Source organism: Coregonus lavaretus (assembly GCF_964263955.1).
Source record: "Coregonus lavaretus genome assembly, chromosome: 24".
Classification (NCBI taxonomy): domain Eukaryota; kingdom Metazoa; phylum Chordata; class Actinopteri; order Salmoniformes; family Salmonidae; genus Coregonus; species Coregonus lavaretus.
The window spans coordinates 35,727,684-35,742,092 of record NC_140011.1 but is presented as its reverse complement, the minus strand read 5'-3'; the positions used below and the strand labels follow the sequence as shown (position 1 = coordinate 35,742,092).

The 14,409-nt window shown below is 43.4% G+C and overlaps 1 protein-coding gene across 2 annotated transcripts; it reads left to right on the top strand.

Annotated features, from left to right (window-relative positions):
* The first annotated feature begins 1,311 nt into the window (after positions 1-1,311).
* LOC311100216 (uncharacterized protein) lies at positions 1,312-8,471 on the top strand. Of its 2 annotated transcripts, none has more exons than XM_084141032.1 (9): positions 1,312-1,429; positions 2,193-2,254; positions 2,459-3,220; positions 3,523-4,170; positions 6,592-6,722; positions 6,879-6,984; positions 7,216-7,282; positions 7,502-7,603; positions 7,799-8,471. In XM_084141032.1, the coding sequence occupies exons 2-9, from the start codon at positions 2,205-2,207 to the stop codon at positions 7,934-7,936; spliced, it is 2,004 nt and encodes a 667-aa protein (XP_083997158.1). In that variant the 5' UTR covers positions 1,312-1,429; positions 2,193-2,204; the 3' UTR covers positions 7,937-8,471. The 2 variants fall into 2 exon arrangements, with proteins under 2 accessions (XP_083997158.1, XP_083997159.1); XM_084141033.1 differs by having other exon boundaries at positions 1,325-1,429; positions 2,459-3,190.
* The last annotated feature ends 5,938 nt before the right edge of the window (positions 8,472-14,409 follow it).

The following is a 14,409-nucleotide window of genomic DNA, read 5'->3' as shown; positions in this document are numbered from 1 at the left end:
AAAAGATTTGGGCATGTATCAAGTGTAAGCAGACGGGGCGAATATTGTATGCCAGCTGAGGTTATATGCTGCAACTGTGGTGGCGAACATGAGCCCGAGTCCCCGGATTGCCCTGTTAGGGGGAAGGAGACAGAGGTGGTGAGAATCAGGGCTGTCCAGCGTGTCTCCTATCTGGAGACTGTGAGAAGAGTGGAAGGAGCGAGTGGCGTTGAAGACACAATAGTAATTGAGACTGCACCAGTGAATGTTTCTCGGCAATCAAGGGATCCTGATATATTACATTGTGGACTTTGTAGCATTTATTGCAATGGTCATAAACTGCACAGCACAAACAAAGAAGAAATCAGAGAACATTTGAATTATTGTGAATGCAGCAGAACGCTTTTTGGGGCTTAGTGAGTTTGCAGCCGAGGCATTGCAAAAAATCTTGTCAAATGATGTTCCCTCTCACAGGCCCCTGAGCCTGTGTAGGGATGTGACTTGAATTTGAATGTGACTGAAGATGTGGGATGTGTTTTTTTTTTTTAAATATGTGAATTTTTGTATTTTGTATGATGTAGGTTTTTCCACCTTTTTTCCTACAATGGATATTTTTTCTATAGTTTACCACCCGTACAGTAGGTGGCCGCATGCACCTCTAACGCTTATTTGCGGCCTGCCATAACACCATAGAAGAAAAAGGTTTCTGAGTGACAGTTTATGCAAAGATTTTTATAACTAAACCAAGATAAACCAAAGCCCATCGTTTCAAACGTGAACGAACGAGTCATAGTGGGCAGAACAAGCAAGGAAATTGGCAGAGCCAAGCACGAGCTACCGAGTTCCTATTGGCGCGTTCTAGCATATATTTGCATATTTCCGTTAAGGAACGCCTACTCTGAAGTGCGCGTGTGCAGTAACTCAATTCGCCTTTGCACTCTAAACAACACCATTTTTTAAAACTTTGGCAAAGGGTAAATTCTACAGAGACTAATCCACTCTGTTTGTTACATATTTTAGTTTTGGGAACTGAAAACTGTATTGAGATCAAATGTTTCATCGATGAGAAAATTAGTATAATGTCGGCCAAAATTCATCGGTCCATCTTCTCTCACTACCGGCCACTGGGCTTCTTCTCACTACCATATTTGGTAGTTAGCGTAAATACCAAGCGGATGCTTCACATTTATACATCCGGTGAAATATCTGTCTCATTGTTCTATCTGTGCCTCGAGTGTTTGCGGCACTGAGGGTTAGTTTTACAAATGTTTGACTGGGTATAATAAGGTTTGCAGCGCTACACCCTCGCTGCCACCACCATTTATGTGCATTACTACGTCATCACTTGACTTTAGCAAAGCAGTTTCGTAGGACGTGACTGTAGAAGAACGAAGGCGTTTAGTGTCGATGACAAAATTGAAAGTAACGTTAGTTGAAAACAAACTGAAAGGTAAGTTACTATTAAAATGTACCATTACAAACAACTCGTTTTACGTGTAGGTATGCAAGAGCAAGTCAACTTTATAGAGACGTAGCTAGTTACTTAACGTTAGCATAACTAACGTTAGCCAACACATCGTTTGGGAGTTTAGGTAGCTAACGTTAGCCAGTTTAGTGTAACAATGTATTATTTTTATTTTAACAATAACAGCTAGCTATTTAATCTTGTAAACCGCAATGTTTGTTTATTAACGTGAGCCAACTAACGTTAGTTTATTTAGCTAGCTGCTAGGTGGACTTGTGTTTGGCGAGACGGTATCAAAATATAACGTTACTGATATCATAATCTGGCCTACTATAGTCGAAATTGTTTGGCACACTGCGTATAGTCATAACGTTATTCCACATTTCCCCCACTCGTAAAGCTCAATTCCTACAGGTTGCTAACTAGTTTTTATAGCAACTGTTACATAACGTTACAGCTGTAACGTTAGCTAATTAGCTAGCCGCTTTCGCACTGTTCTGACAACCCGGGTTAGCTAACGTTAGCTAGCTAACAAGCCACTGGCTAACATGTGCCTTTTTAAAATGGCCGCAAAGGTCGTTATGGTTTAGTTAACGGTACTTATTTCTCCGAGTGTAACGTTAGTAGCTAAATATACTTAGTGTAAATTGGCTAACTATAGTTTCGCTAAATCGGCTAGCTAGTTAGGCTTCTTTTTACAACTCACTGGCACCTATGTAAATGCAAAAACGTTATTTCTCGTCTACAGATTATTCAGTGTATGCCAAAGATGGTCAGACCTCACCCCGGACCTCCTCGGTTCAAACCCAGGTATGTGCAGGATTGTTGCAGAGTTAAACTACAACAAAAGGGGCAGTTTATAATAATGGAAAACTAACAATTGGCGATATAAATTAATGTGTTTTTTAGTCAATCTATTTTAATCGTGTAAACTAGACATGGCTAATGAAATAAATAACATGAATTGTGTGGATGGTTCAAGTTTCTTCAAGACTTGGTTTTGTTATTCAACAGGCCCTACTCAGATGGCTACAACAACATGCCACATGAAGAGAATTACAGCCCCCACCCCAGGAGTCAGAGAGGATTCCGGGGCCACTCAGGAAAGGTCCCTCCAAGCTGGAGAGATTCCAGAGGCAGAGGACGTGCTCACTTTGCCAAAAGGCCCCCACTGATGGGAGAACAGAGGCCCCCACTGATGGGAGAACAGAGGCCCCCACTGATGGGAGAACGGAGGGAGCGACCTTTCAATCAGTGGAGGTCCCAAAACCAGGATTCCTTCAAAACATACCCCTCCCAAGCGGAGCCCCATCATGGCCACAGGAGGCCATCCCCATCCAGGCCAAACCGTCCCCCCCCAGCACAGCATAGGTCCTCCCCGCACACTCCTGCCCAAGGGCCCCAGGGACACCACTCGGGTCACAGATCCCCCTCACCACGCCATTACCATAACCAACCTCCTGACAGGAGGCCGCCACCCTCACAGTCCCCCCACAGTTCCTTCAGGGGCCCTCACAAGCGCCCAACTCACAAGCGCCCAAGTCCTTCCCACGAAGAGGACAGGAGCTGGGGTGCCCGGCCGCATCATAGCCCCAGGGAGAGGCAGTTTGAGCGCCAAGGTCGTGGGGGGAAGCGCTGGAATGGGCCAGGGCCCTTTCCACGACCACACAATGGTGAACGTGGGCCCTCTGGCTCCCCCCAGAGAAAGCCACGGGAGTTTCATGGCAGAGGTCTTTATCCAGAGAGGTACAGGAGTGAAGATGCAGTATTGGCTGGGTAATATAAATGGAGGGGGAAAAGTGTAAACTCGCGTAGTCCTCTGCGTCAGAGGTCTAAATTATCATTCATTGTTACAATGCTGATAAACAGTAAAATGCAGTGATCTGATGTTAATGCACTACTAGTCACCTGCCACTGGAAAGTGTATATTCTCTCTGAAAGTTTTACTTTCCTACCTGTATCATGGCATAATGGTGAAGGGGCAGCATAAAGAAAAGCTAAACCTCCGTTTCCCACTTCAAACGATAATGGATCTTCCAATGTAATCATTTTTTGTATTGTTTGTGATGGATGTGCAGGTGGTCTGCTGAGCGAGATCCCAGGCAGCAGCATGGCGTGGTGGGACGGGAGAGGGAGGGCAGCGGACGCCACAGCGCTGAGTGGGCACATGAAGGCAGCCCTCACCACCCTCCCCACAAATCCCCCGCATGGAAAGGAGGTCGGTCGTCGTCCTCTTTCCACCAGAACAGCCCTCAGGAAAGGCCAAGTGGACCACCACACAAGCGGAAGTTCCAGGAGCGTGGGATGCCTCCTGCAGGCCCTGATCTGGAGCATGGTCACCCAAAGCGCCCTCGGATAGAGATTCCACATTACTTCAACGCCCCTAGGGGATTTGGCGGCCGTCCCTTGTCATTCAGGGACAAGAGTCGCTTGCTGAAGGGGCGTAAAATGAGAGCGGAGTCGGTGATGAGGCTCAAAACACCTCCACCTCGGCCCAAAGGAGCAGAGATCCATGAAGAGGAAGGGCCGCATACGTCCTGGGGAAATGCGCCATCCAAGTTCGCTCTTCGGAGGGAGCGTTTCCAAGCAAAGGCTGGCCCACTGAGGAAGAGGCCGATGCCCCATCAGTCACCCCCCAACCCAGAAGCCAATTCAACCAAGTCTTCCAGGGACTCAGAGTTACAGAAGGAACAGGTGGACTCTCACCGAGCCTTGAGCACACACAGGTACGGTATCTTCCTTCTCACTCTGGGAGCAGGGGCGTGATGATGTTTAGAAGGTCAAGCTTCAAAGATATCTGAATATGAAGGGAATGCCAACTTACAGCCATATTCCTGTGATGGAGGAAATGGAGTTACAGTGATGTCCTGTTTCAGTTAAGTTTTGAAATCAAATATCCAAAGACCTCCGGGGTTGCACTTTCAAGTGGGCTGGCAGTGAACAAAATAATTCACAAGGGTTTTTTCTGGGCGCCAGTCATTCAACGTTGAATTAATATGTGCCTATTCAAAACGATGTCATTGAAAGATACTAGAAAATCAATTTGTGTTGGGAGGCCTGTCCCTCTAATGCTATTGGGGTCTGAAGCTAGAGGAGCTCTGAGGAGCTTCTAGAGAGGTGCTCTTCACTGACCAAGTGGAAAAGTTGAAGAAACATGCTCACAATGCCAGACGCAACACAACCCGCTGACACAACAGAAGTTCAGAAGAGCAGTTCATCCATGAAGAGGACTGCTACCAAGAGAACTGAGGACATGCCCTTTATATCAGATGAAATGCCACAGTCGTTGCACACCAACATGCATGACTCAAAGGAAAGGAGGAGATTGATGTTGATCACCATATAGAAGGCTCTGAAACTGGAAGCTGTCATACTGGTTCAGGTTACACAATCTGTCAGTTTGAGCAATAACATTAAAATTGCATTGGAATATGCACCAGCTTCCATGAAGATAATGTCCAGAGGACCTTTGGGGATAGTGCATGATACTAACATTGACAACAACAGGAGGAAGAAGCTCTGAGGCCATAAAGCGGAGAGAGGAGTGGACGCTGCTGTAAAAAAACAACAACATTTGAGTCATTTAGCAGACTCCTATCCAGTGACTTACAGTAGTGAGTGCATAACTTGTCATACGTTTTCATACTGGTCCCGCATGGGAATCAAACCCACAACCCTGGCCAAGTTCCATGCGCTACCAACTGAGCCACATGGGACCTTACGCTGTGGTAATACATAGATTATACAATACTACTTTTATTTCTTAGATGTAGACGTGCAGTTTACTCAATATCTAAAAATTATTAATGTACAATTTACCTTTTTAGTCATTTTAGCAGATGCTCTTATCCAGAGCGACTTAGTTAGTGCATACATTTTCATACTGGCCCCTGTGGGAATCGAACCCACAACCCTGGCGTTGCAAACGCCATGCTCTACCAACTGAGCTACACGGGACTACCTTCAAGAAGCAAACTGAGGACTGACGCGATAATGGACCACACCTCTGTACATTAACAGCACACTGAACTTCATCTGGCTAGGCCAGTGAAGTGGACTTTTTCTGCATGCAAGAATACATCAAATCTGTGTATACAGAACATATGCAGTGGACTACAGTTCCCTACACAGTGGATCTAATCTCTACACAGCAAGTTTCCAGAGGATGGCGGCCTTACAAGTACAACAATTGGATGTTTTACAAGCAAACAATGGATTCCATGCAAGCTGCTTTACAACAATTGCTCTGTATATGGCTTGTTTATTCGAGTGTACTACTGGGTTTTGACTGAAGATGTACAAGTTGAACACCGACCATCTCGAGCTGAATTCATCACACTACTTGCACCAGACAGGAGTGCAAGATTACAAGAACATCATCCCCCTTTGAAATTGAATGCCCAGCGATTGAAGAGGGGTTGAGATTTGGAAGGTGAGACTGAACTTAACGAAGACGAGTAAGGATGAAGATGAACTGAAGATCACCAGGGAAATCATGGATAGATGGCCCGTTTGGCTGAACAGATTACTCATCTCCCTTTGTCATCATTATTTCAATAGTAATGAAGTGGAGAAGACAATTGACAGCCTTTCGAGTCCAGCTTCAAGTGAAAATCTGGACCGCAAGAGACCAGTTCCTCAGAGATTTCGGCATCACTTTTCCATTCATACGTGTCACTTTTCACTCTGAATTTGTGAGGAGAGCTTCTGGGAGGTCAGGTGGATTCAGGGTTCAGTGACTACAGCGTTACGAAAACATGGACATTACATGCTCTTTGTAAGTACCTGAGTGATGATCAGCTTTTATCATAATTCTATTCCACATGTAGACAAATTAATGTATTTTCATGAGTAATTATGTGAATGTAGCCTTCCCCACAGAACTCTCTCATTTCTGTTTCTTTCCATGTCCCCCAACATCTGTTCTTGTCAATTTTTTTCAGATTAAATGTTTTGTTCTACAGAATGAAACCATTTACATTTTTCAGGGCATTATTTAGACTGATGGAATTTTCACTTACAGGGCAACATCTAAAGATGATGCTAGTAGTAATGTTCTGCTCCACTGCTTACCAAACCTGGCCTCACAGGCTCTACTGATGGGATGCTCATCTCTTGTCATTCTGTCTTGGCTGGTCCTGCTTCAGCCCTTCCTCTATAGACAAACGGCTGGCTCGTGACCTAGTCGTTGTGTCCCAGTGGCAGGCACCTGGGACTAACTCAAGCTCAAAGGACAGCCCCCCAAGGGATAGAAGTAGGACACCAAAGAACAAAACTGGCAAGTGACCCCTAATTTGGTTTAGTCTCATTTTGTCTGTGGCTAACAGTTTGTTTGATGCCCCAAAACAGGAATGTGACGTCTCTTGGTGAATTAAAGATAATTCATTATGAGAATGAGACCTCTCTTACTCACTCTCACCTCCTGACTTTTCAGAGCGCTATTACAATTCAGATGAACAACTTACGCTGAATGAACGCTTCTCTAAAATTCATGACTCCAGTCCTTCCCCTTCACCAAGAGACCGGAGATATGCGGAAAGGTAATCCACCAATATAAGAAATGAATGAGTATCACTGTAAAATATTTGATGTGAAGTGACAATTGTTATGAATGTATTGCATGGAATATAACCAATTTATTGGTTTAAATCTTTGAGGCCAGTGGTTATGAGCTACATGGGATCATGCATCACACAATGGATGTGGCATTACACTAATAACTAGTTTAATTCAGGGTAATATTCAGATAATTCACTTTTTACTTATTTTAGGCAAACGAACGTGCCACAGGAGAACCACAGACCTGAAAGACCCTTCAGGAAACCAGGACCACCACAGGTGAGAACTTCCTGATGTTGACTGGGTTCTTTGAAAGCTGAGTGTTCATAGCTTTAGTCTTGGGAGTGGTAACATGTTTACTGAAATGAGTAGGCCGTCGAAGGATACTATATGTCGAATGTTTCCTCCCATAATTTTGGCACCATATGTGAGCAATTACATTTCTTGATCAACTCCATTCCACCATGTATGGGCATCCTTTACTCGTATGTCCCACAGAGACCCAGCTTCCGTCCCACCAGCCCAAATCTCAAACCAGGTCCTCCTCCCCAGAGAAGACCAAGCCCTGAACCGCCTGGTCCCTCTAGGAAGCCACTCATGGTATGTACCCTTTTTGAACAGCTCCTCTTATAACTTGTGGCCAGTAGGGCTTGTCTTAGCCCACTGACTGTGTTTGTGTGCCTCTTGGCCTTTTGAGAATGTAGGTAGTAATATCAGGTGGATGAAGCTGTAGGTCACTGAAAAACGGTGCATTTCTGACTGGTTTGGTTGAAATGATCTTTCCCCCCTTTGTAGGGAGGCTTTGTGCCACGTCCCTTCTCTCAAAGGCCAGTGTTCAGGAAAAGCCAGAGCATTCTGTCCAAATACCGTAACATGCCTACGATGCGACAACATGTACCCCCCAACAGAGGGTCTAATTACCGCCGCTGGTGATCAAACTAGAGGGACCGAGGGCACAGATCAGTGTTACACACCCTTTCCCCCCCTGGCCTTGGGTTGCGTCTTTGTCCTGGAGATGGTCCCCCAATGGAACTCTCCCTGTCGTCAGGAGTCCATCAGAAAAATACAGCTACACTGTTTATTTTTGACTGTTTACGTAAGATGTGTTTAAATATACAGAATAGGCTATCAGTTTCTAGTCTTCCAGACTGTAGTTATTATGGACATTGTTTTTTGATTTCACAACCATGTTACAGCTCTCATATCGTGTAAATGAAATTATGAAGATTTTACCTCTTCATAGTTACCAGTACCACTTTTAGTTTTCCCCCAGTGCTTAGAGAAACTTTATTTTTTTTGCTGTAATGTAGAAGCAGTCTTCAAGACGATTCCCCAAGGGCTGTTGAATATGATGCTCAAGTCTAATTCTCAACCTGTAAAAACTACTGATGCCATTTTCATGTCCTGCTCATTTGAACCTATGTACATTGTTTTGTTTAAGATATTGCGAATAAATGGCTGGACATGCCTTGTGTGGAGTTGTCTGTGTTGTACCGTAGGTTTCATAAGGACTGGGGAGATCTAGTTAGCATTTCACATTGTGTCACCAATTTCATATCAAGGTTAATGTAAAATAGAGGCTTTATTACGAGTGTCCCTTTACTCCAATAGAAGCTTAAAGGAAAAAGCAGTGATCAGAATATAGCTGGGAAATTCTATAGACTGATTCTCATTAATGGATACAATGATGTAGCTGCTTTTTATGTAAATCAAGTCTTGTTGAAAATCATACAGTATGAAAGTATCTTTTCACATCAGATCTCTCAGAGCTGATCTGATTGGTCAAAAGACCAATTAGTGAAAAAAAGTTCAGAATTGGGCTGCCTGTCTAAATGCAGACACAACAATACACATAGAAAAAAGTGATCGAAGGAAATGTACTGAAGTGTGAGAGGTGGAGAGACAACTGCTCTCTTGGGCGTGCTGTAAATGCATTCCTTGGCAATCACCAGTCTGCCAAGCCGTTGGCACTGTACTGTTGGCTAGCCATGTCCTTTCCTGTGATTGGTTGTACAATGTCACCGTAAAAGGAGGGGACCGGTTGCATCCCAGAAGTGTCACAAAGGTTTGACAGCTGAAGGAAGCTGGGGAATAATGGGTGTAGAAATATAGGTTTGCTACAAGGGTAGTAAGCAGGAGGGCTGCAGGACCACCACCCACTCTTACTCTTCAAGAGTTGCTCTTACGAAAAAAGATTGCTGTCAGAGTGCAGTATAACTGCAGAATGCTGAAAATACTGCGTCCGAAATATGTTATTTTGTAATGTAACTGCAGTTACAGTGCAGTATATCTACCACAGTTGACTGCAGTTACTGTACTTTTACTGCGGTTTCAAAACTGCAATGTTTTTGTAAGGGTGGAGTAAGTTCCACTTGGAATGAGAATGGTATAACAAAGGACAGGAAATATGGTTAAATATAATTTTATTAAAATTCTACTCGTTTTGGTAGACTGAGATTCACATATCTCATCTCTGTGCATTATATAAAAAAATTAATGATAAACTGGTAGCGCTTCATATTCCAATTCAACATCCAATCCAGCTTCCGCTTGACTTTTTCCATTCAAATTCAAACTCAAATTGTGGAACTGACTTTGTGTTTTCATGGCATGCTGTATAGATCTCTGCACCCTGCTCTCCCCTCGGAAGATATTGGATACATGTGTGTGTTCGATGCCCTGTAGTCTGTCCCTTTAAGTGCTCCCAAATCTATGTCCCTGCAAACTGTAGTTGTGTCATCATCAGGGTCTGCCCCAATGATATTGGTGGTGAGCACATCTGAGTGCTCCACTGTCTTGTGCTAAACTTAGCCCTGACAATACCACCTCCCATCACACTAACACACTTCATGTTGGGTTGCAATGGAACCAGGGGTGAATGGTGTAGAGTTACCACCAATGGAGCTGTATTACGTTAGGAACACTGGCCAAACAAGGTGAGTGTGTACAGCAGAAATCCCAACAACTCCAGCTAAGATTGCTGTCTTGTCAATGGATTGGTGTCTCTTTTCCTGTCTGTAACAAACGGTAACTGCTGACGCTTTGCATTTATTCTAGTGTGCACAGCACTCTGTTCATAGTGTGTCTACAATCATGTTATATTTCAAACAACAGTTCCCTTACAGTTGGCAACCTAGTTTATTTTCTTGATCAAGAATGATTCATTAATTATCCTCTTGGCATTTGGTATCTAATACATTTGTGATGCTTTTCAAAATAGGCTCGAACACGTGCATGTCTATGTTCTGATTGACTAATGTGCTTAGTTGGAGAAATTCCAAAGACTATCTACTGACTTTACTCACTCCACTCTCATCATTTTAGATTGAAATTCTTCGCTTCTGGAGCTCTTTTCTCTCTTTCATTTTGTCACTACATATCACGTTGGCATTCTTCTGTGTCACCATGGGCAACTATAGCTCTGGCCTCACCGTGGGTAAGCCATGTCACCCTTCTCAAATCCTCTCTTATGTTCCTTTTAACTAATCTAAAATGCTTTAGATTGATCAAACTGTCATCAATGGCTAAACAATTTAATTGAATACTGCCTGACACTCAGTGTTTTTATGATGGCCTGTTATTTTGCTTCAATGACCCCACCTTGAATTATGCCTTCAAATCAAGTCAACAATGTGTCTAATGCCGTCTGTTGGTTTGTGTTTTATTTCTCCAAGACATTGAAGATTTTGATGCCAGTGTTTCAGTCACAGAGACACTGAACCAATTGGCAGCACATGTGGCAGATGAAAGATTTCAATCACAGTTTCTCTCACTGGTAAATATATTTCTACACTCTGATGTCTGATATGGATATCTGGTTATTATTGTGGAGTAGCGCAGCATGCAAGAGGGTTGTTTACCGTCTCTGAGGAACTTGTCAACTACTCACAGTGTTCTGTTAGCGTCCCATTTGTCCTTGAGTAAAATGTACCTAATTTGAGCTGGAAAGATGGCAGACAACACAAACACACACGTACATTTTTCCCAGATGGACGTGGCACAGATGAAGAAGCACAAGTCTAAATGAGCAGGCAGGCTCAAACAGCCTGACATCACCAACAAAGCCAGAACACGTGGTAATCTGTCTCTTAAAATCTTCTTTCATAATTAAGTATCAATGAAATCAAAACTGAGGCCTTTGCTGTGTAGTCATTTATGAAACAACAGAAAAACTATAGTTTGGAGCATCAGCAATTGTGGGTTTGATTACAGGCTCAAAATGGCCAGAAACAAAGAACTTTCTTCTGAAACTCGTCAGTCTATTCTTGTTCTGAGAAATGAAGGCTATTCCATGCGAGACATTGCCAAGAAACTCGTACAACGCTGTGTACAACTCCCTTCACAGAACAGCGCAAACTGGCTCTAACCAGATTAGAAAGAGGAGTGGAGGCCCCAGTGCACAACTGAGCAAGAGGACAAATACATTAGTGTCTAGTTTGAGAAACAGGCGCCTCACAGGTCCTCAACTGGCAGCTTCATTAAATAGTACCCGCAAAACACCAGTCTCAACGTCAACAGTGAAGAGGCGACTCCGGGATGCTGACCTTCTAGGCAGAGTTGCAAAGAAAAAGCCATATCTCAGACTGGCCAATAAAAATAAAAGATTAAGATGGGCAAAAGAACACAGACACTGCCTAGAAGGTCAGTATCTCCGGAGTCGCCTCTTCACTGTTGGTGTTGAGACTGGTGTTTTGCAGGTACTATTTAATGAAGCTGCCAGTTCATTTAACAGTGTTGACCTTAAAGTGAGGGACAGACTTAGTGAATCATTAATCACATTAAAACGAAAAAACATCTTCAGAAATCACTTTGTCAAAGCAACAAAATAACTGGGGCTTTACAATGATGGTGGAAACTTGGAGAAATGTTTGGGTTAAGTCGATTAAAATCTTCCTACAAGTCACAGAGGGTGCACATAGGGATATATTGAATACTCCATGTGATCTACTGTATATTAAAGGGCACTTCATTTAATATAACTTTCTTTTGAAAATCCATATTGGTGGACAATATGGGGGGGGGGGGGTATGGCCTTACTGCTATTAGCCCATACAAACGCATGACATTACATTACATTTGTCATTTAGCATTGAATAACAGATTCACTACATGGAACAACAGATAGTCCCCCCCAAAAAATCTAAAGGAAGTTTGTTCTTAAGTGTCTGTCCTATATCTGAGAGATATAGGAAAAATAAGGAAACATATATATATATATATTTTAAACATGTATTTAACCTTTATGTTTGGCACTAAACAGTCTACATATATACTTCCTTTCATTTTTTTCAACTGGTACCGGGGGACCTTCAGACGAGTCTTATGAGGTCCTAGAGCAAAACAACTGACATGTACTGACAGACGAGTCCCAAGACACTTGTGGGGGTCATAGAGCAAAACGGAGAACACCATCGTGTTTGTGAGAGTCTCATCTTTCCATAGAGGGGTTAAGATACAGTGAGGGAAAAAAGTATTTGATCCCCTGCTGATTTTGTACGTTTGCCCACTGACAAAGAAATGATCAGTCTATAATTGTAATGGTAGGTTTATTTGAACAGTGAGAGACAGAATAACAACAAAAAATTCCAGAAAAATGTATGTCAAAAATGTTATAAATTGATTTGCATTTTAATGAGGGAAATAAGTATTTGACCCCCTCTCAATCAGAAAGATTTCTGGCTCCCAGGTGTCTTTTATACAGGTAACGATCTGATATTAGGAGCACACTCTTAAAGGGAGTGCTCCTAATCTCAGTTTGTTACCTGTATAAAAGACACCTGTCCACAGAAGCAATCAATCAATCAGATTCCAAACTCTCCACCATGGCCAAGACCAAAGAGCTCTCCAAGGATGTCAGGGACAAGATTGTAGACCTACACAAGGCTGGAATGGGCTACAAGACCATCGCCAAGCAGCTTGGTGAGAAGGTGACAACAGTTGGTGCGATTATTCGCAAATGGAAGAAACACAAAAGAACTGTCAATCTCCCTCAGCCTGTGGCTCCATGCAAGATCTCACCTCGTGGAGTTGCAATGATCATGAGAACGGTGAGGAATCAGCCCAGAACTACACGGGAGGATCTTGTCAATGATCTCAAGGCAGCTGGGACCATAGTCACCAAGAAAACAATTGGTAACACACTACGCCGTGAAGGACTGAAATCCTGCAGCGCCCGCAAGGTCCCCCTGCTCAAGAAAGCACATATACAGGGCCGTCTGAAGTTTGCCAATGAACATCTGAATGATTCAGAGGAGAACTGGGTGAAAGTGTTGTGGTCAGATGAGACCAAAATGGAGCTCTTTGGCATCAACTCAACTCGCTGTGTTTGGAGGAGGAGGAATGCTGCCTATGACCCCAAGAACACCATCCCCACCGTCAAACATGGAGGTGGAAACATTATGCTTTGGGGGTGTTTTTCTGCTAAGGGGACAGGACAACTTCACCGCATCAAAGGGACGATGGACGGGGCCATGTACCGTCAAATCTTGGGTGAGAACCTCCTTCCCTCAGCCAGGGCATTGAAAATGGGTCGTGGATGGGTATTCCAGCATGACAATGACCCAAAACACACGGCCAAGGCAACAAAGGAGTGGCTCAAGAAGAAGCACATTAAGGTCCTGGAGTGGCCTAGCCAGTCTCCAGACCTTAATCCCATAGAAAATCTGTGGAGGGAGATGAAGGTTCGAGTTGCCAAACGTCAGCCTCGAAAACCTTAATGACTTGGAGAAGATCTGCAAAGAGGAGTGGGACAAAATCCCTCCTGAGATGTGTGCAAACCTGGTGGCCAACTACAAGAAACGTCTGACCTCTGTGATTGCCAACAAGGGTTTTGCCACCAAGTACTGAGTCATGTTTTGCAGAGGGGTCAAATACTTATTTCCCTCATTAAAATGCAAATCAATTTATAACATTTTTGACATGCGTTTTTCTGGATTTATAGACTGATCATGTCTTTGTCAGTGGGCAAACGTACAAAATCAGCAGGGGATCAAATACCTTTTCCCCTCACTGTATCAAAGGGACACAAAAGGCACTGGAATTACCTAATGAGGTGGCTCTCATTCCAATGTCTTTCTAATCTATTTACGTTAATAAAATATTGTGTATGTAGTAGTGGTTTCCCCACAGATATTATACCACACAGTGGTCTCAGTGATAGAGACACAATCGTCATAGTACTTTTCAAGAATTAATAAATGAATACAATAGATAATTCATTAAAATCATCACACTTGCATGTATTTACAATGCTCTGGACTCTTACAAGACTTAAGCCACTGAATACAAGGACCTGAGGGTGAGTAGTATGTAGGCTACCTGGGTCAACCGCCTCACTCCATTTACCCAGAGAGCCATCATATGGCCACTGCTGACTCTCTACATTGTACTGTATGTCTGTTATTGTC

What these genes read in the sequence shown, in the direction of transcription:
- LOC311100216 (XM_084141032.1), top strand. Translation starts at nt 2,205, where the DNA reads ATGCCAAAGATGGTCAGACCTCACCCCGGACCTCCTCGGTTCAAACCC. An exon ending in GAAGATGCAGTATTGGCTGG is followed by an intron (nt 3,221 to 3,522) that starts GTAATATAAATG and finishes ATGGATGTGCAG; the next exon opens with GTGGTCTGCTGAGCGAGATC. An exon ending in GGAAACCAGGACCACCACAG is followed by an intron (nt 7,283 to 7,501) that starts GTGAGAACTTCC and finishes TATGTCCCACAG; the next exon opens with AGACCCAGCTTCCGTCCCAC.